Source organism: Bubalus kerabau, chromosome 5 (genome assembly GCF_029407905.1).
Source record: "Bubalus kerabau isolate K-KA32 ecotype Philippines breed swamp buffalo chromosome 5, PCC_UOA_SB_1v2, whole genome shotgun sequence".
NCBI lineage: Eukaryota > Metazoa > Chordata > Mammalia > Artiodactyla > Bovidae > Bubalus > Bubalus kerabau.
Window position 1 is genome coordinate 125836698 of NC_073628.1, and position 20665 is coordinate 125857362.

The 20665-nt window shown below is 40.8% G+C and overlaps 1 protein-coding gene across 2 annotated transcripts in view; it reads left to right on the forward strand.

Moving 5' to 3' along the window:
* Window positions 1–20665, forward strand: part of NSL1 (NSL1 component of MIS12 kinetochore complex) — a 70217-nt gene extending 49552 nt beyond the window's left edge. Inside the window, exon 6 of one of the 2 annotated variants that reach the window (XM_055583006.1) lies at window positions 2686–3288. In XM_055583006.1, coding sequence (XP_055438981.1) covers window positions 2686–2793 — 108 coding nt within the window. In that variant the 3' untranslated portion in view covers window positions 2794–3288. Of the gene's footprint in view, window positions 1–2685; window positions 3289–20492 lie in introns of those variants that run through there. The other variant, XM_055583009.1, reaches the window with a different exon arrangement.

Genomic DNA, 20665 nt, shown 5'->3' on the forward strand with positions numbered 1-20665 from the left:
GACTGATTTTCTTTAGAATGGACTGGTTGGATCTCCTTGCAGTCCGAGGGACTCTCAAGAGTCTTCTCCAACACCACAGTTCAAAAGCATCAATTCTTCTGCGCTCAGCTTTCTTCACAATCCAACTCTCACATCCATACATGACCACTGGAAAAACCATAGCCTTGGCTAGACGGACCTTTGTTGGCAAAGTAATGTCTCTGCTTTTTAACATGCTGTCTAGGTTGGTCATAACTTTTCTTCCAAGAGTAAATGTTTTTTAATTTCATGGCTGCAATCACCATCTGCAGTGATTTTGGAGCCCCCCAAAAATAAAGTCTGCCCCTCCCCATGACACAGAGCAAAGGGCCCTTGCCTTGGGTAGCAGTGTCCTTGCCATTACGCCACAGCTCCCTCGTGCACTCTTTTTTTTTTTAATGACATGTAACAACATATAGTAACAACAAACATTTCTAAATTTCCCAGGAGTTATGAGCAGCATCTAAGAAATTGCTCAAAATGGTTTTAAAAAGTTGATTATCTTAAGGAGATTGCATGTGTATTTCCACTGTTAATTACTTGAGAAATATAAATCATAATAGCCAACCATTACTTCATGGCAGGAAGTTAACAGTCCTGCCCATTCAAGATTACAGTTATAAATTCTGAATTGGCCAACTGTGAATTAATAAGCTTTCAAAGCAACTTCCAGACAATTGAGTTATCAAGTTTTTCAGAGAAGTATGTGGCACACATTTAAATCATTGCCCTCTTTGGTGACATGTTCATGATATTAATTTAAGTTATAAAAGAGGGATTCCCTGGGAGTTCAGTGGTTAGGACTCTGTGCTTCCACTGCAGTCTGAATGGGTTCAATCCCTGGTCAGGGAACTAAGATCCCACAAGCTGTGAATAATAATAATAAAAGAAATAATTCTACTTGACTAAAAATTATGTCAGTTTTCCGAATACAAGTAGCATCTGTTACAAAGATAGTGTTTAGAAAACATTAAACTGACTTCGTTTCATTTTCCCAGTTAAACTTTATTGTCTCCTGGTCTTCCACATCTAAGGCTGAGCGCTGAGTCTTACTGCACCCCAGTAATGAGGGGGAAGCACCAGCCCCACCTGGAACAAAGGACCGTGGAAGAGTTGCGCCTCTTTTTTTTTGGCTGTTCTTGTCTTCATTGCATTGCTGGAATTTCTCTAGTGTGGCTCATGGGCTCCAGGATCCCCAGATTCAGTAGTTGTAGCTCGTGGGTTTAGTTGCCCCAGGTATGTGGGATCTTGGGTCTCTGACGAGGGATTGAACCTGTGTCTCCTACATTGTAAGGCAGATTCTTAACCGCTGGACCACCAGGGAAGTCCCCAACTTGAGTCACAAGGCAAGTCCTGAACACCATATTTTTTGGGTAGAGAAAAGGATTTTCTAATTCCATTAGCCTCCATATACCACATTAAGAGTCAGGTCCGGTGGGCTGGTTATTAGCACAGTCTAGGACAGAAGGCAGGTGAGGAATCTTGGCCCATTCTGTCCCCAGTGAACTGTGGAAAGATGAGGAGGGTGAAGCTGGCAGGCTCAGAGCCCGACTTCTTCTCTCTGGGCGGCGGTCTAGACTGACTCCAGGAGGACAGAGTCTGGAAGATGCTGTCTCTGTGCTCTTTGCACCGAGATAAGACAGAAGGGTAAAATCAGCGCCGAGGTGGTGCTCCACAATCCAGCCCCTGACCCTGTCTCAGCTCTGTTGTCTCACAGAAGGCGTTTGGAGTTCTCCACATGCCACGTGAAGGATTGTAGGAGCAGCCAGCCAGTGGGGGTGGCTGGCAGCTTACTGTGGGGTACCAGGCAGGAAGCCATTCCAAACTGCCTTAATTTTTATAGTTTTATGATGCATTTATTTTCTACTGACTATTCCTCTGCCACTTATTATTTTTGCAGAAAGTTCTTGGCTACTTTTTTTCTTATCCCCATATGAACTTTAACATCCGATGCCCCCCTCCAAAAAAAAAAATTTTGTTGGTATTTTGGGGGAACTGCATTAATTTTATAGCTTATTTTTTAAGGAAGATGGACAGATTAATTCTTATCTAAGAACTTTGTATGATCTGGTTGTTTTTTTTTAAGGCCTATTGCTAACATGACTCTGCTTGATTATTAGATTTCAAAGCCCTTGGCCTATTAATCTGTCTTGAAGTCACTTTGGAACACCATATACTCCTCTCTTGTTTTTAGGAATTACAGGGTGTTATTGTGATTTGTCAGAGAAGGCGATGGCACCCCACTCCAGGACTCCTGCCTGGAAAATCCCATGGACAGAGGAGCCTGGTGGGCTGCAGTCCATGTGGTCGCTAAGAGTTGGACACGACTGAGCGACTTCACTTTCACTTTTCACTTTCATGCATTGGAGAAGGAAATTGCAACCCACTCCAGTGTTCTTGCCTGGAGAATCCCAGGGACGGCGGAGCCTGGTGGGCTGCCATCTATGGGGTCGCACAGAGTTGGACACAACTGAAGCGACTTAGCAGCAGCAGCAGCAGCAGCAGCACTGTGATTTGTTTGTTTATGAGTTGCTATACAGTAAGTCCCCTATATATGAACCTTCAAGTTATGGACTTTCAAGGACTCAAACTTGTGTTCTCAAATCCAATCACATAAGTTAGTTCATGTGTCAGGCGTACATTGACATGTGTGTGCTTCCTCTGCAGGTGGTTGTGATTTGTGTACTTCACTGTATTGTACTGTATGGACGCAGTAGTACAGCATCTTTATTTCAAGCTAGATCTGCAAGAGGGTGGCTTCTCTGTGCAATGTGAGGAGCTTACTAATGAAGACCCAATGGAACTGGAGGCCCGGAGAAAGGATGAAGAGAGACCGAGAGGAAGGAGAAGTAACTGAAGAACCAAAGAGATGCACGACGCAGAAGATGGAAGGAGATTTTCTTGAAGGCATTGTTAGTTGTTGAATCACAGGACCCAAATGTGGAACAGCACACAAAGTTTGCAGCAACCATTCAGAATGCAGTCCAGTGCTACTGCGTCATCCATGACAAGGGAAAAAGAGCTACTACCCAGGCATTACTGGATCATTTTTTCAAGAGGATAGAGAGAATTGAATCCAGCAAGGAGCCAGAACCTGTGCCATCAACATCAAATGAGAGTGAAAGTGCAGCCTGCCCTCCGTCTCCTGTCGCTGCCGATCCTTCAGTTCTGCCATCTCCCACCGCCTCCCCAGTCAGTAACTCTTGTCGCCTCTTGACTCCGTGCCAGTCTTGTGTGCCAGCTGTTGTACTGTACTGCGTACTTTTTAAGGTACTGTGCTGTAAGATTAAAAGCATTTTATTTATTTTTTGTGTTTTCTTTTTGTGTATTATTTGTGTGAGAAGTATTACAAACCCATTACAATACAGTACTATATAGCCAAGTGTGTTAGTTGAGTACCTAGGCTAACTTTCTTGAACTCAGGAACAAATTGGACTTAAGAACGCACTCTCAGGATGGAACTCTTTCGTATGTAGGGACTTATTGTATAACAAATCATCCCCCAAATAGTGGCTTAAAACAACCAAATGGTTACTTGCTCACAGTTCTGCAATCTGAGCTGGGCTCAGCTGGATGGTTTTTCTGGTCTTCATGCTGGTGGTCACTCATGTGGCTGCATTCAGCCCGCAGGTTGGCTGGAGGCTGGGTTCATTTGGAACTTGGGATGGTCAAGCATCTCTCTTTCCCTATAGTGTCAGTGCCTCTCTCTTTCCAAATGGACTTCCCATGTGATTTCTCCAGCAGGGTAGCTGATCTCTTTACACAGTAGCTCAAGGATCTTCAAACTACAAAAGCAGAAGCGTCCAGGTCTTCTTGGATGTAAGCCTGGAACTGGCACAACACGACCTGTACTATGTTCTTTTTTGGATAGATATAGGGACCACTGCAATGGACATTTTTGTTTTACTTTACAGTCTACTAGGCTGTACAGTAGTGTACTAGGCTCTACGACTACTACTAGACTACTATTGTAGACTGTACTAGGCTGTACTAGACTGTACTGTAGGCGGGAGGAGAAGGGGCCGACACAGGATGAGATGTTGATGGCATCACCGACTCGATAGACATTAGTTTGAGCAAGTTCCAGGAGTTGGTGATGGACAGGGAAGCCTGGCGTGCTGCAGTCCACGGGGTCGCAAAGAGTCGGACATGACTGAACGACTGAACTGAACTGAGACTGCACTGTATTCTATTAAAGTAGGTCCTGGGCCAAGTCAAGTTTAAGAAGGGGTTTGAGGGTGGGGGCTCTACAAGGGTATGAATGCTGGGAGACGCAGTTCATGATGGGCCACCGAAATGATGGGCTACCACAATAGTCTTAAAATTCTTCAACGGGCACTAAATCCCCAGGATCTAACCCAGTGCTTGGCATCTGTTGAATGAATACTGCTGAAGCATCTGGCTGATGCAGCATGTATAAGCAGCCCCACTGGAATGTGGAAACTCAGGTTCTGAAGGCAAGGTCTGAGTGAGCAGCCACCTGCAAAATCACACAACAGCACCACTTGTTTGCTGATGCGTTGAGGTGTGTGGGGCCTCCCGCACATCTGTGAGACACCATCCTCCTCAAAAGGCATCACCGATTATTATATCCTTCTTGAGAATCTATTCAAAATACACACGAGACAATAAATAAATTGCAGCACTTACATTCTGTGGAAACAAAGGGGAAGTTCTTTGAGGAGAGTGGTTAGCGTGGAAGGAGGCCAGAGATTTCACTGTTCTGGTTAGTCAAGGAAGATTTCCTGGAAGAGGTGGTTTCAGGAACTCTACGAATAATGGGAAAAGATTGAGGTCGACTGGGGGATATTCTGAACAAGTGATACAATCTTAAAAAAAATCCAAGACGCCAGAATAAGATGGATGAAAGGAATGACAAACAGCTGTTTGCAAACAGTGAAAGGCCAATTCGGGAAGGAGTTAGGCGGAACAGTCCAGCCACTGCCTGCAAAAGCTGAGCAGTGCCTGGGACATTTCTGCAAAGGCTGAGCATTGCTGCAAAGCTTGAGTCTGAAACTTGCTGTCACTACACTGGGACCCTCTTCCATCTGTCTTCCCCGTTACTTCTAGAGGATTCAGGTCAAGGCACAGAGGTGTATATGGCTGGATCTCTCAGGCTCCTGGGTAGCAGTGCACAGCCTCAAAGAGTGTGTAAAACTGGCTTCCCTGGAAGAAAAGGAGACCAGGAGGAGGCAAGATGTGAGAGGCCCCGGTCAGCTACAATTCTGGGCCATGTTGAGTAAAGCAGCCCTTGTGAAACCAGAGCTCCTTGAAGAACGGAATCCTCTGGGCTGCCCTCCTGCCAGGAATGCACAGTGAGGGGCAGAGTGAGGTCCCGCAGGCCTGTTCTTTGTGACCCTTCCTTTCGTGATGAATGCGGGGGGAAGTGACCGGGGAGTGGGCAGGAGGCCTGTGTTAGTTTTCCTGCTCCATCCTCCTCCCCCGAGTAACCAGCCAATTCCTAGAACTGCCTTTGCCATTTGTGGCTCTTATTAGCAACCACACTCTTGAGTCAGACAACCAGTAATGCTGTCTGAAAACCAGTAAATATTTGCCGTATGTAGAATCCTAAGCCAGGCTCCAGGAGAGGGCACATAAAGTCAGAAGTGAGAGGAAGGCCCAAAGGTCATCTGATCTAGCCCTGTGCTCTCAGAAAGGAGAATAAGCAGGTCAACCAGTTGTCAGGAAAAATAGCCTCTTCGAAGGTTTCAGGGAGACTGCAACTCTTTGAGGTATAAATAAAATAACTGGAAAAGAGACTCAATGCCAAAGAGAAAGAGCCTTATGATTTACTCCAGAGAAGAGCAGGTTGAGGGTGGAGTAGTTTGTTTAGTTCTGTGGAAGATTCTCAGGCAGGGGAGACTTGCCAGTGCTCCTCTGCCTCTGCTGGGGACAGAACAAGAGGAAATGAGTTTGAAGGACAGCATGTGGAACCGAAAATAAACATGAACTGCTGACCATCAGCGGAATTAGGTCCTGGAACACTGAGGGTGGGTAGAGACTCTTCATTAAAAAAAAAAGAAATCTATCAGGTATACTTTGTCTAAACAGGAATCAGAAAGGATCTAGAACAATCTTGCCAAGGTCTTTCAATGCTATCAGCAGTTCTTATTGAGTAAAGGGATTATGGGCAAATTGATTACAATAAATTATTTTAATTAATTATTAATTAAATATATAATAGTTTGTTATTGATTATCAGTGAGTATTGCCATTGTTATTTTCTAATTTTCTATGATAATTGTTTCATTTTTATAATGAGAAAAGAATTTTTATTAAAATTTTATTAAAATTCTGATCTTCTGTGACTTAAATATTTATAGCTCAATTTTTAATAAAAACTGGAATTGCTTGGTGTGTGAAATTGCACACACAGGAAATATAAAACTTCAGTTACTTTTATGTAGGTAAGTGTCTGAAACTTGCCTGGAACTTCCTATTTTAAAAATAACATGGTATAGTATCCAGATATTTAGATATTTTTTAAAGTTCTTTTGTATTATACAGTTTCCTGAAACTTCCACTTTGCCTGAAAAAGTGAAAGGTTTTTTTTCCTTCCAGTTTTCTTGAAGTATAATTGAAATACAGCACTGTATAAGTTTAAGGTGTAAGAAGTAAATGTTTGAAACTTAGTGGAGAGTTGTCCATTTCCATGCATAAGAAAATGCATCAGGATTTTAAAAATACACTTCTCAGCTGTTTTGCTACTGTGGGAATATTTCATGTGTCACTGATGCAGAAATCACTTTGTAGCACGAGTTTAACAGTATTCTGAATAATTCATCCTTCCAATCTTGTGTAGGAGATATTTCTGCTCAACGAATTGGAAGTTTTTCTAATGTACCACTTTTGGTGAATTTGGTTGTTCAAGATGGAATTTTAACAAATGTTCACTATGTGAGCTAGAATGTTACTACCGGAGAGGCACATCGCCTACCAGCCAAGACACAGGCATAAAGAAACGACAAGACAGGCCTGGTCTGAATCACTAACGGGAGAGCCCATCACTCGTTTCCCAGATGCGTGCACTTTGATACCAAGCCACCCATCATCTGACATGTGTTAGAGTGCGATGGAAGAGGGCCATCACTTCCACTTGGAATGATTAAGAAGGTCTCCACAGAGGATGCATTTGAGCCACATTTCATTTATTTATTTATTTATGACTGTGCTGGGTCTTTGCTGTGCCTGGGTTTTCTCTAGTTGTGATATGCAGGTTGCTCATTGCAGTGACTTCGCCTGTTGCAGAGCACCAGCTCTAGGCTTGCGGACTTAGCTGCCCCACAGCAGGTGGGATCTTCTTGGACCAGGGATCGAACCCATATCCCTTACATTGGCAGGTGGACTCAACCATTGGGTCACCAGGAAAGTCCCTGAGCCACACTTTAAATGTAAGTAGGATTTGGTTGACAAAGTACATTCTAGGCAGAAGCAATGGCATGGGCGAAGATGAGATGTGCTGGCAGGGACCATCTTAGCTGGGACATACTAGGATAATACCGAGCCATTGACATAGCTGGATTTGTTACATCAGAAGTATGCCATGAGCTTTAAAAGTTGGGTTAAGGTTTAGGATGGTATTTGTCAGAAAGTGGGGAGGTTTTAGAGGTTTATGACCTAAGTGTGTGTATAATTGCTTGTGGCACTCTGCTAGATGGAGACATACAAGGACATCTATCCAGAAACATATTCCTGGCTGCTCTATTCAGAGGCATTGGCAGGGTTCACTTCATGTGTGAAAACAAAAACAAAAAAACAGAAATGAGTAGAAAAAGCAATAGGTTTGAATAATCGGTAAAGTCTCAACATGTTTTAAAGGGTACAATTTGAGAGGAAGGAAAATATTTAATTTGATCCTCAGTCTTACTATATAACTCAGGGAAATGCAGATCGAGACCACAATACAACAGCATTTCCCACCTCCTAGACAGGCAAAGATTTAGGTATCTGATGACTAATAGAACAACTAAACAAAGGTCAATGAGGATATAGAACTCAAGCAACATGGTCAAAGCAGTATTTATAGAACACTCTACCCAACAGCTGCAGAATGCACATTCATTTCAAGTGCCCATGAAACATACACCAGGTTAGACTATATCCTGGGTCATAAAACAAACCTCTGCAAATTAAAGGGAATTTTAACTATAGAGAGTATATTCTCTGACTACATTGCAATCAAACTAGAAAGCAATAGCAGAAAGATAACAGGAAAATCTTCAACCACTTGGAGTAAACACTATTCTAAATAATTCATGAGTCAAATAGGAAATTTCAAGGGAAATTTTTAAAATTCCTTGAACTAAATGGAAATGAAAATATGATATATCAAAATTTGCTTGACATAACTAAAATGATGCCAAGAGGGAAATTTATGCAGTAAATGTGTCAAACTTTCAACTAAAGGACCTAGAAAAGAGCAAAATAAGTCCAATCAAGCAGAGAGAAGGGAAAAGTTAAAAACAGAAAAATGATAGAGAAAACCACAAAAACAAAAAGACGATTCTTTGGAAAGATTAACAAAATTGACAAATCTCTAGCAAGACTGACCAAGAAGGAAAAAAAAGAGAGAAAATACAGATGACCAATGTCAGGAATGAAACAGGGAACATTACCTGAGAACCTCCAGGCTCAAAAGAATAATAAAGGAATATTATGAACAATAACATATACAAAGATTTGACAACTTGGGTGAAATAGACTCATTCCTCAAAAAATATGAACTACCACAACTCAATAAGCAAGAGATAATTTTAATAGCCTTATAACTATTGAAGGAATTGGCTTCATAATTCTAAAACTTATGAAAAGGAACCTCCACATATGGATGGTTTCACCAGAGAATTCTATTAAACATTTAAGACAGAATTTTAGAAAAATTTTTAAAACAATTTTTAAAATTTATTTTTTGTTGAAATATAGTTGATATACAATGTTGTATTAGTTTCAGGTGTACAGTAAAGTGATCAGTTACCTACATATGTATTCTTTTTACATGTATATAATAGGCTTTCTACATGTATATGTTCTGTTTTTAATATTCTTTTCCCACATGTGCCGTGTTGTACTTAGTTCCTCAGTCATGACTGCCTCTTTGTGACCCTATGGGCTGTAGCCTGCCACACTCCTCTGTCAATGGGATTTCCCACCAAAAATACTGGAGTGAGTTGCCATTTCCTTCTCCAGGGGCTCTTCCCAACCCAGGGGTCAAACCCATATCTAATTGCATCTCCTGCACTATAGGCAGATTTTTCACCGCTGAGCCACCAGGGAAGCCCTTTTCCCATATAGGTTATTACAAAATAATTAGTATGGTTCCCTATGCTTACAGTACGTCCTTGTTGGTTATCTATTTTATATGTAAGAATGTGCATATGTTACTCCCAAATTCCTAATTTATTCCTCGCCTCACATTTCTCCTTTGGTAATCGTAAGTTTTTTTCTAGGTTTGTGGGTCTATTTCTCTTTGTAAATAAGTTCATTTGTATCATTTTTTTAGATTCCACATATAAGTGATATCATATGGCATTTGCCTTTGTCTTTGACTTCCTTCACTTAGTATGATAATCTCTAAGTCTATCCATGGTGCTACAAATGGCATTATTTCATTCTTTTTTATGGCTGAGTAGTATTCCATTATATATATGTGTACCACACCTTTTTTTTTGCCATGCTGAGCAGCTTGCAGGATTTTAGTTACCCCACCAGGAATTGAATTTGGGGCATCAGCAGTGAAAGCTTGGAGTCCTAGCAACTGGGCCACCAGGGAATTTCCTGTACCACATTTTCTTTATCCATTCTTCTGTTGATGGACATTTAGATTGCTTCCAAGTCTTGGCTATTGGAAACAGTGCTGCAATGAACATTGAGGTACATGGATCTTTTTGAATTATGGTTTTCTTCTGATAAATGCCCAGGATTAAGGCAAAATTAATACCAATTCTATACAGTCTCTTCAAGAAAATAGAAGAGGGGGACATTTTCCATTTTATCTTACGAAGCTAGTAATACTAATACCAAAACCAGACAAAGTCCATACAAAATAAAGAAAAATACAGACCAATATCCTCCATGGATACAGAAAAAAAAAATATATTAGCAAGTAGAAATCAGCAATACATAAAAATGAATTACACACCATGACTAAACAGAGTTTGTTCCAGACAGACAAGGTAGTTTCAGTACTTGAAGATTAATTGGTGTAATCCACCATTTTAATAGACTGAAAAAGAAAAATCTCATGATTATATCATTTGATGCAGAAAAAGTGCTTGACAAAATTCAACAATTCATGATAGAAACTCCCAGAAAAATTAGGAATAAAGGGCATGCATGCATGCATATTAAGTTGCTTCAGTTGTGTCCATCTCTTTGGCATCCTATGGACTGTGCCCCGCCAGGCTCCCCTGTCCATGGGATTCTCCAGACAAGAATACTGCAGTGAGTTGCCATGCCCTCCTCCAGGGGATCTTCCCAGCCTAGGGGGACTTCCTCAATTTGATAATGAATAGCTACAAAAAAACACTACAGCTAACATTACAATTAACATGATGAAAGACCAAAAGCTTTACCCTCTAGGATCTGGGACAAGGCAAGAAGGTTTGCTCTCACAGCTTTTATTAACATTTTATTAACTTTTATTAACTGGAAATTCTTGTCAGTGCAAATAAGATAAGAAAAAAAAAAAAGCAGATCAGAAAGGAAGAAATGAAACTACCGTTATTGGAGGTGACATGATTGTTTACATAGAAAATCCCAAAGAATCTGCAAAAAATTCCTAAACTAATAGGTAAGTTCAGCAAGTTCATAGGACACAAGATAAATCTAGAAAGAGCAAATAAACACATGGACACTGAAGTTAAAAATATAATACCTTTTATAACCACTCAAGGGAGAAGGGAATGGCACCCCACTCTGGTACTCTTGCCTGGAAAATCCCATGGACAGAGGAGCCTGGTAGGCTGCAGTCCATGGGGTCGCTAAGAATCAGACACGACTGAGCAACTTCGCTTTCACTTTTCACTTTCATGCATTGGAGAAGGAAATGGCAACCCACTCCAGTGTTCTTGCCTGGAGAATCCCAGGGACGGGGGAGCCTGGTGGGCTGCTGTCTATGGGGTCACACAGAGTCGGACACGACTGAAGCGACTTAGCAGCAGCAGCAGCAGCATAACCACTCAAAGAAAAAAGAGAAATACGTGTTAACCTAACAAAACATGTAGAGAACTTGTAGCTAAAAGTTATAAAATGATGATGAAAGAAATAAAAAATCTAAATGGAGAGACATACTGTGCTCATGGATTGGAAGACTCAACCTAGTAAAGATATCAATTCTCCCCAAATTTATATATAGGTATAATGCAATTCCTGTCAAGATCCCAGCAAGATTTTTTGGTGGATATATACAAGATTGTTCTAAAATTTGTATGGGATGACAAAGAAACTAGAATAGCTAAAATAACCTTGAAAAAGAAGGAGAAAGTAGGAGGAATCAATTTATCAAATTTCAAGACTTATTATTGATATATAGAGATAGTAATCAAGACGGTGGTATTGGCAGAGAAATAGATACATATGTAAGTAGAACAGAGAACCCAGAAATAGACTCATACAAATACAGCTGGCTGATTTTATAAGTTTTTCAGCATTATATTTATTTATTTATTTGGCCGCTTTGGGTCTTAGGTGCAGCACATGTGATCTTTGTTGCATCATGTGGTATCTTGAACACGGAACACAGGTTCTCTAGTTAACAGTTGCTCTAAGGTATGTGGGATCTTAGTTCCCTGACCAGGGATCAAAGCTGTGTTCCCTGCATTGCAAGACAGATTCTTAACCACTGGACCACCAGGGAAGCCTCTTGGCCAGCTGATTTCTGATAGTGATGCAAGAGCAATATGGTGGAAGAAAGTCTGTCTTTCCAACAATGGTGCTGGAGCAATTGTACATCTATAGATTAAAAAGAAAAAATGAACATCAACCTAAGACTTCACCTAACAGAAAAATTAATGTGGATCATACACTTAGATATAAAACATAAAACCATGCAACATTTAAGAAAAAAATAAGAGAGAATCTTTAGGATCTAGGGATAAAGAGTTCTTAGACTCAATACCAATAGTGTGATCCACAAAAAAGAAAAATTGATAAATTTGCCTTAATAAAAATTAACAATTATATTCTGCAAAAGAACTTGATAAAAAATGAAAAGACAAGATTCAGAGTAGGAGAAAATAGTTGCAAACCACATATCTGAATAAGGACTAGTATCTAGTATATATGCAGAGCTCTCAAACATCAATAGCAAACCAACAACCCAATTATAAAATGGACAAAAGATGTAAAGAGAGAATTTACTGAAGAACGTATAGGGATGGCAAATAAATACATGACAAGATATTCAACATCATAGCCATTAGGGAAGCACAAATTAAAAACCACAGTGAGCTATCATTACACATTTATCGGAATGGTTAAAATAAAAATTAGTTACAACAACATGTGCTGGAGAACATGCTGAGAAATAATATCACTCATGCATTGCTGGTGGGAATTTAGAATGGTTCAGCTGTTCTGGAAAACACTTCATCAGTTCTTTAAAAACTAGACATTCAACTGTCTGTCTAGTTCAACGGTCTCACTCTTGGGCATTTTCCCTGAAGAGTAAAGATTTATGTTCACACAAAATCCTGTATACAGATGTTTGTAGTAGCTTTATTTTTCATATCCAAGAACTGGAAGCAACCCAGGTACCTGTCAATGCGTTAGTGGTTAAATAAACTGTGGTACCATAAAATACTACTAAATATAAAATATATAAAAATACGTAAAATACCATAAAATACTACTCAGCCACAACAACTGCAAAAATGAACTATTGCTGATCCAGGTAACAACTTGGATGAATCTCCAGAGAATTATGCTGAGTGAAAAAAAGTGAATCTTAAAAGATTATATACTGCCTGACTATGTTTATATAAAACTCTTGAAATGAAAAAGTTATAGAAATAGAGATTTCTATACCAAAAGGTATGGGTGATCCTTTTGGTGATAGAAAAGTTCTGTATCTTGACTGTATCAGTGTCAATATCTGCTTGCAATATTTTATTATAGTTTTACAAGATTTTAGGAGAAACTGGGTAAAGGGCACATGGCATCTCAGACTTCCCTGGTGGTCCAGTGGTTAAGACTCTGCTCGGCTGGGGAATTAAGATCCTTTCTGCTGCATGACATGGCCAAAAAAAGGCAAATCTACAAATATCTCAAAATTTTAAAGTTTAACCAAAAAAAGCAACAAAATGATAAAACTTATGATATTTAAGGTAAGGAGGTAGATGGAGTAGGGATGAACTTGAAAGTAAATGAGAGGGATTGTCAGTGCTTTGGTTTTTTGATTAGATGATGGGTTTAGAAGTGTTTGCTATATTATTGGGCTCTTCTCTGATGGCTCAGTGGTAAAGATTCTGCCTATAGTGCGAGAGCTGCAGGAGACTCAAGTTCCATCCCTGAGTCTGAAAGATCCCCTGGAGGAGGGCATGGCAACCCACTCCAGTATTCTTGCCTGGAGAATCTCATGGACAGAGAAGCCTGGTGGGCTACAGTCCACGGGGTCGCAAAGAGTTGGACACGGCTGAAGAGACTTAGTGTACTGTATTATTAATATATAACTAAGTGACAAATAATTAAAAGAAGTCATGAACCAATGATGACAGAGTAAAAGGTACCAAGAATCAAGGTTGATCCAACTTTGTGTACCTGAGGTCTACTGGGGGGAAGTAACAAATGAGCTCCGTTCCTTATGAGAAGCAAACTTTAGGCAGCTTTCTTACACATACCAGAGGCTCTTTCTGCCATAAACAAGTCAACAGTAAGGGCAGTTGTTAAGAGGGAAAAGGGATTCCTTGAAACAGCCACAAACACCCATTTTGAGAGTTTGGGGAAATACCAAAGGTATTATCCTCTTTCTAATGAAGTTACTGCTTGCTGGTGGAAAGTCATTCATAGTTTATTCATTCAGCGGCTATGTGACCAGTGCATGCTAGGCACAGCAAGAAGCTGGAGATGCCTTCAAAGAAATTACAAAGTAGTTGTGGAAAGTGGTCACTTCTATAGGAAATGAGTGAAATTATTTTTTTTTAAGTGAGTCATGAATGTCTTATTCATTGTTTTAAAGAGAATAATGAGCAATCTCTTCAGACACCAGGCTATTATCATTCCTACCGTATGCCATAATTTGGGGTTGCCTTCAGTTCAGTTCAGTTCAGTCGCTCAGTCATGTCCAACTCTGCGACCCCATGAATCGCAGCATGCCAGGCCTCCCTGTCCATCACCAACTCCTGGAGTTCACCCAAACTCATGTCCATAGAGTCGGTAATGCCATCCAGCCATCTCAGCCTCTGTCATCCCCTTCTCCTCCTGCCCCCAATCCCTCCCAGCATCAGAGTCTTTTCCAATGAGTCAACTCCTTGCATGAGGTGGCCAAAGTATTGGAGTTTCAGCTTTAGCATCATTCCTTCCAAAGAACACCCAGGACTGATCTCCTTTAGGATGGACTGGTTGGATCTCCTTGCAGTCCAAGGGACTCTCAAGAGTCTTCTCCAACACCACAGTTCAAAAGCATCAATTCTTTGGCACTCAGCTTTCTTCACAGTCCAACTTTCACATCTATACGTGACCAGTGGAAAAACCATAGCCTTGACTAGATGGACCTTTGTTGGCAAAGTAATGTCTCTGCTTTTGCATATGCTCTCTAGGTTGGTCATAACTTTCCTTCCAAGGAGTAAGCATCTTTTAATTTCATGGCTGCAATCACCATCTGCAGTGATTTTGGAGCCCCAAAATAATGAAGTCTGACACTGTTTCCATTGTTTCCCCATCTATTTCCCATGAAGTGATGGGACCAGATGCCATGATCTTAGTTTTCTGAATGTTGAGCTTTAAGCCAACTTTTTCACTCTCCTCTTTCACTTTCAGCAAGAGGCTTTTTAGTTCCTCTTCACTTTCTGCCATAAGGGTGGTGTCATCTGCATATCTGAGGTTATTGATATTTCTCCTGGCAATCTTGATTCCAGCTTGTGCTTCTTCCAGCCCAGCGTTTCTCATGATGTACTCTGCATATAAGTTAAATACTAGTATTTCACAACCTGTTAACACATTATTCTACTAGATGTCTTTCTGTGGGAAACAGAAGTGCAGGGGGAAAAAAAAAAGAAAAATCAGTTACTTAATTTTTCTGTGACATATGCTAACATGATGCTTCTGAAAGTCATTAAGCACACTCACATCTGCCTTGATGGTCTGTGCTGGACCTTCTTTGGGGGCAACTCTTCTAATCCAAATGCTAGACGTCCCAGTGCAAATGTTCTTTATATATTAATCAATTAAAGACTTAGTAAGTACATGTTCTGCCTGAGTTTGAATGCTAACTCTGCCATCTTTTTCTTGGTAATCTGGGAAAATTTCTTAAGCTCTCTGTGTCTCAATGCCCTCATTTCTAGTGCTGGTTATTCCTACAATGAGGCACTGAGTTGGGGAGGAGGGCAGAGGGGTACAGGAGACATTGCTTTTGCCTTCATGGAGCTTTTAATCTAGTAGGGGAAGACAGTAGGGCACTAATATATGAATAAGAATATTCATTGGAAGGGCTGAAATTGATGCTCCAATACTTTGGACACCTGATGTGAAGAGCCAACTCATTGGAAAAGACCCTGATGCTGGGAAAGGTTGAAGGCAGGAGGAGAAGGGGACAACAGAGGATGACATGATTAGATAGCATCACTGACTCAATGGACATGAATTTGAGCAAACTCCAGGAGATAGTGAAGAACAGGGAAGTCTGGTGTGCTCAGTCCATGAGGTCACAAAGAGTCAGACTTGACTTAGCAACTAAACAACAACAACAAAAACTGGAAAGACACATCAAACTGCTGGGGGAACTGGAGGCGATGATCACTTTTCATTTATCTATACTAGTTGAATCCCTTCTTTTTAAAGAGAGAGTGCATTCATGTATTTCTTTTGTAAATGAATATTTTTTAAAAAGCTTCCTAAAGAAGTTGAGTACTGGAGAGAAAAGGGATGTGTAGTTAATTCTTGGTTTTTCTGGCTGCACTGGGCCTTTGCTGCTGCTCGCACACTTTCTCTAGTTTGGCAGGCGGGGCTGCTCTTCATTCCTGGATGTGGGCTTCTCATTGCAGTGCTTTCTCTTGCTGCAGAGCACAGGGCTTTAGAGATGGTGAGCTCAGTAGTTGGGGCCCTTCAGCATGTGGAACTGTCCCGGACCAGGAATCACAGCGTGTCCCCTGCGTTGGCTGGTGGATTCTTAACCACTGGACCACCAGGGAAGTCCTGTAGTTAATTCTGATCATTAAGGAAAGTCTTCATGGAGGAAGAGATGATTCAGCTACTTTTGGAAAAAGGAGTAGATGTCCATCAGGTCAGCTGATTTAGGGGCAGGGAGGGGATGTGTATGGAAAAAGGAAGAGGGGAGCAGAAGGACAGGAGCCACAGGTCCTTGTGGCCTGGAAGACCACAAGCATGCTACTGCATGTGCATAAAGGGGTGAGGTGGGCCGAGGGGGCAGAGAAGGTTGGAGAGGTGGAGAGAGCCCTGTGAGGCCAAGTAGGATTGCTGGGCTTCATCCTCGTGACAAAGGGGAGCTGAGGATCAGCCCTGATTGGTCGGGTGGAAGGTGAGGAAGATGTCCAATGATTTCTGCTGGGCAGCTGGGCAGCTTTGGCACCAGACTGTGGGCCAGGACACAGAGAGGAGCATGCTTTGGTGGATGATAGACTTAGTGTGGATCTTGTGAGGCTGAGGTGTCTGTGGGATATCCCAAGAGAGAGGCCCAGGAGGGAGGTCTTGGTGCAGAAAGACAAACTGGAAATGAATGAGAATGTGAGGAGCTGGGCCAGGGATGGAGGGTAGAGCTCAGGGCAGCCATGACCAGAGGCAGCCAGAGCTGCAGAGATGAGAGAGACAGACAAAGGCAGATGGATACACAGAGAGACAGAACAAGGATATAAACCCAGTCGCTTAAATTCTCCAGCCACTATTCCAGAACCCTCTTTGACATCTGGGCCAAACACTGGCATCCCACCACGAGTAACTTCTTTACTTTTTCTGTCTCCTTCCCCCCATCCTGTTTCCTCCTTTGGCCTTTTTCTTTTTTCCTCTTTGCTTTGGAAGGGCCAATTCTACTTGCAGAAATAAGAAGATAACAAGCTAACATACTGAGATTAAGGATTCTCCCCAAATCTCTTCCCAACTTTTAGGACCATGGAGCCTAAAATTTCACCGTGTGGTATTTGTCCTCTGTGTAGATGCATCTTCAGTACTTTTTCATTTTATTAATAAAATGCAAGTATCTTTAGTAGAGGTAATATGAACCCTTAGGTTTGACTTGCTGTCTTTGTCTTTCTGGTCTGAGAGCTAAGGGAGAGAAAAACCTGAAGGGTGGGAAGATTGGGTGAAGAAAATGTGGTGATGGGTTTTGAATCAGGCTGCAGAGCATTGGCCCATAGTCTGCATAGCCTGCCCCTCAAGGAATCCTGGGCACCAGGGAGGCAGTTCTGAGGAGTGGATATAGAAGGAGCAACAGAAGGAAAGTTGCTAAAAACAACCCTTTTTGTTGTTGTTCTTCAATTGAGTTACCTCTTTGTATCAGGTAGCCAAAGTAGTGAAGCTTCAGCTTCAGCATCAGTCCTTCCAATGAATATTCGGGACTGATTTCTTTTAGGATTGACTGGCTTTATCTCCTGCAGTCCAAGGGACACTCAAGAGTCTTCTCCAGATTCTTTCCAGAGTTGGAAAGCATCAGTTCTTCAGTGTTCAGCCTTCCTTATGGATCAACTCTCACATCCGTACATGACTACTGGAAAAACCATAGCTTGGACTATATGGACCTTTGTCAGCAAAGTGATGTCTTTGCTTTTTAACAAGCTGTCAGTTTTGTCATAGCTTTTCTTCCAAGGAGCAAGCGTCTTTTAATTTTGTGGCTGCAGTCCCTGTCCTCAGTGATTTTAGAGCCCAAGAAGATAAAATCTGTCACTGTTTCCACTTTTTCTCCTTCTATTTGCCATGAAGTCATGGGACCAGATGCCATGATCTTAGATGTTTGAATGTTGAATTTTAAGCCTGCTCTTTTACTCTCCTCTTTCACCCTCATCAAGAGACTCCTTAGTTCCTCTTTACTTTCTGTCATTAGAGTGGTATCATCTGCATATCTGAGATTATTGATATTTCTCCTGGATATCCTGATTTCAGCTTGTGGTTCATCCAGCCTGGCATTTCTCACTGCATAGAAATTAATAAGCAAAGTGACGATACACAGCCTTGACATACTCCTTTCCCAATTTTGAACCAGTCCATGTTTAGTTCTAACCGTTACTTCTAGACCTGCACACAGGTTTCTCAGTAGACAGGTAAGATATTTACCTGTCTACTGGTAAGTAGACAGGTAAGTGGTCTGATATTCCCATCTCTTTAAGAATTTTCCGTAGTTTGTCATGATCCACACAGTCAGAGGCTTTAGCATAGTCAATGAAGCAGAAGTAGATGTTTTTCTGGAATTCCCTTGCCTTTTGTATGATCCGACGGATGTTGGTGATTTGATTTCTGGTTCCTCTGCCTATTCTAAATCCAGCTTGTACATCTGGAAGTTCTCAGTTACCTAATTAACTAGTAGAATATTCATACACTGCTGAGAAGACTATCAAATTGCAAGGCCATCTTGTAATATGAGTCAAATACCTTGAAAATATGTTATTTCCTTTTGATTAGCAATTCTTTTCCTAGGAATTAAACTTTAAGGCCATAATCAGATAAATGCAAAAATATGTTTATACCATGATTGCTATAAGCTTTATTATATGCCCTCCCTAAATTCATATGTGAACCCCAGAGTGACTATAACTGGAGATAGGATCTTTATAAGGTAATAGTTTAAGTGAGGTGATAAGGGTGGGGCCCGAGGCCCAATGGACTGTGGCCTTAAAAGAAGAGGAAGATAGAGACATGTCTTTTCCTCTCTCTCTTCCTGCCATGTGAGGGCACAGTGAGAAGACAGCCTCTATAAGCCAAGAAGAATCTTTACAGGAAACATAGCTGGCTAGCATCTTGATCTTGGACTTTTCAGCCTCTAGAATTGTGGGAAATACGTTTTTGTTGTTCAAGCCACCCAGACTGTGTTATTTTGTCATGGCAACCAGAGTTGACTAATACAATGATATTTAAAACAATGTTGTTCACACATATGGAAAAATTAAAAACAACAGAGTAATCAATTTTTATTTTTTTGCATACAGAAAGATTGAAAACAGAGTAATAGATGGGCTTCCCTGGTGGCTCAGATGGTCATGAATCCACCTGCAGTGCAGGAGACCCCAGTTCAATTCCTGGGTCGGGGAGATCCACTGAAGAAGGGATAGGATACCCACTCCAGGATTCTTGGGCTTCCCTGGTGGCTCAGCTGGTAAAGAATCCACCTGCCATGTGGGAAACCTGGGTTTGATTCCTGGATTGGAAAGATCCCCTGGAGATGGGAACGGCTACCCACTCCAATATTCTGGCCTGGAGAATTCCATGAACTATTCCATGGGTTCGCAAAGACCCAGACAAGACTGAGTGACTTTCACTCACTTTTTTCAAGTGAAAAGGAATGTTAGAGTATGAATTCATGTATACACATACACATGTATATCAATATAAGCTTGCATTTAAACATGTGGAAAAGCAGTATATGTGTATGCCAGTGTTCTCCAGAGAAACAGACCAGTAGGAGGTATTATTCACATATATATATACCAGAAACCTCTTCGTCTGTGAGGCTGTTTCTCCTTTCCATAAGACAATGCTTCTGTAATTTCACTTTTTATAGAGAGACCAGAAGGATAATTCATTTTTTTTCCAATTAAAGGATAAAAATTTGATTAAAAATATTTAGGTCATTTCTTTCAGCCTCTCAACAAATTACTTGTAATGACATATAATTTTTTAGAATTGTTGTCAGATTTGAAAAAATTCTCTAAATTTTTCAATGTGTGCGTTGTAATATTTTAGGACATTTCACGTTTTATTTTCCAGTGATTCATCTTAAACATTCTTAGAACTGATGACCTTCATCAACCAATTTGTGACCAATGTCCTCATTGTACTGGTATCATTTCCTTATCAATGTCAATATTTCAGATAAGAGCAGCAAGACTTATAAATGCTTTTCCATTGTGTTTGTATAATGCACTCTACCTCATGAGTGGGTCATCAGACAATCCAAGAGCTTGTTCACTGGTTCCATTTGACGCTGTATTTTCCTCTAAATGAATTACTGCTTCATTGTAAGCTGAAACGTGTTGTTATAATTTGCTTATTTTTGTCAAAAATTTTCTACTGATTTTAATTGCTTATCTTATCTTTTACATTTCCCTAATTTTATGTGTTTTTTTTCCTCTCAGTTCTTTTTTTTTTTTTTTTGGCAGTGCCATGAAGCCTGAGGGATCTTCTTTCTCCAACCAGGGATCAAACCCAGGGCTCCTGCCATGGAAGCACAGAGTCCTAACCCATCGGACCACCAGGGAATTTTCTCTCAGTTCCTTAATACATAAATGAATTGATTTTCAAATTTTTTATTTGTTGTAATTAAAATATAGTT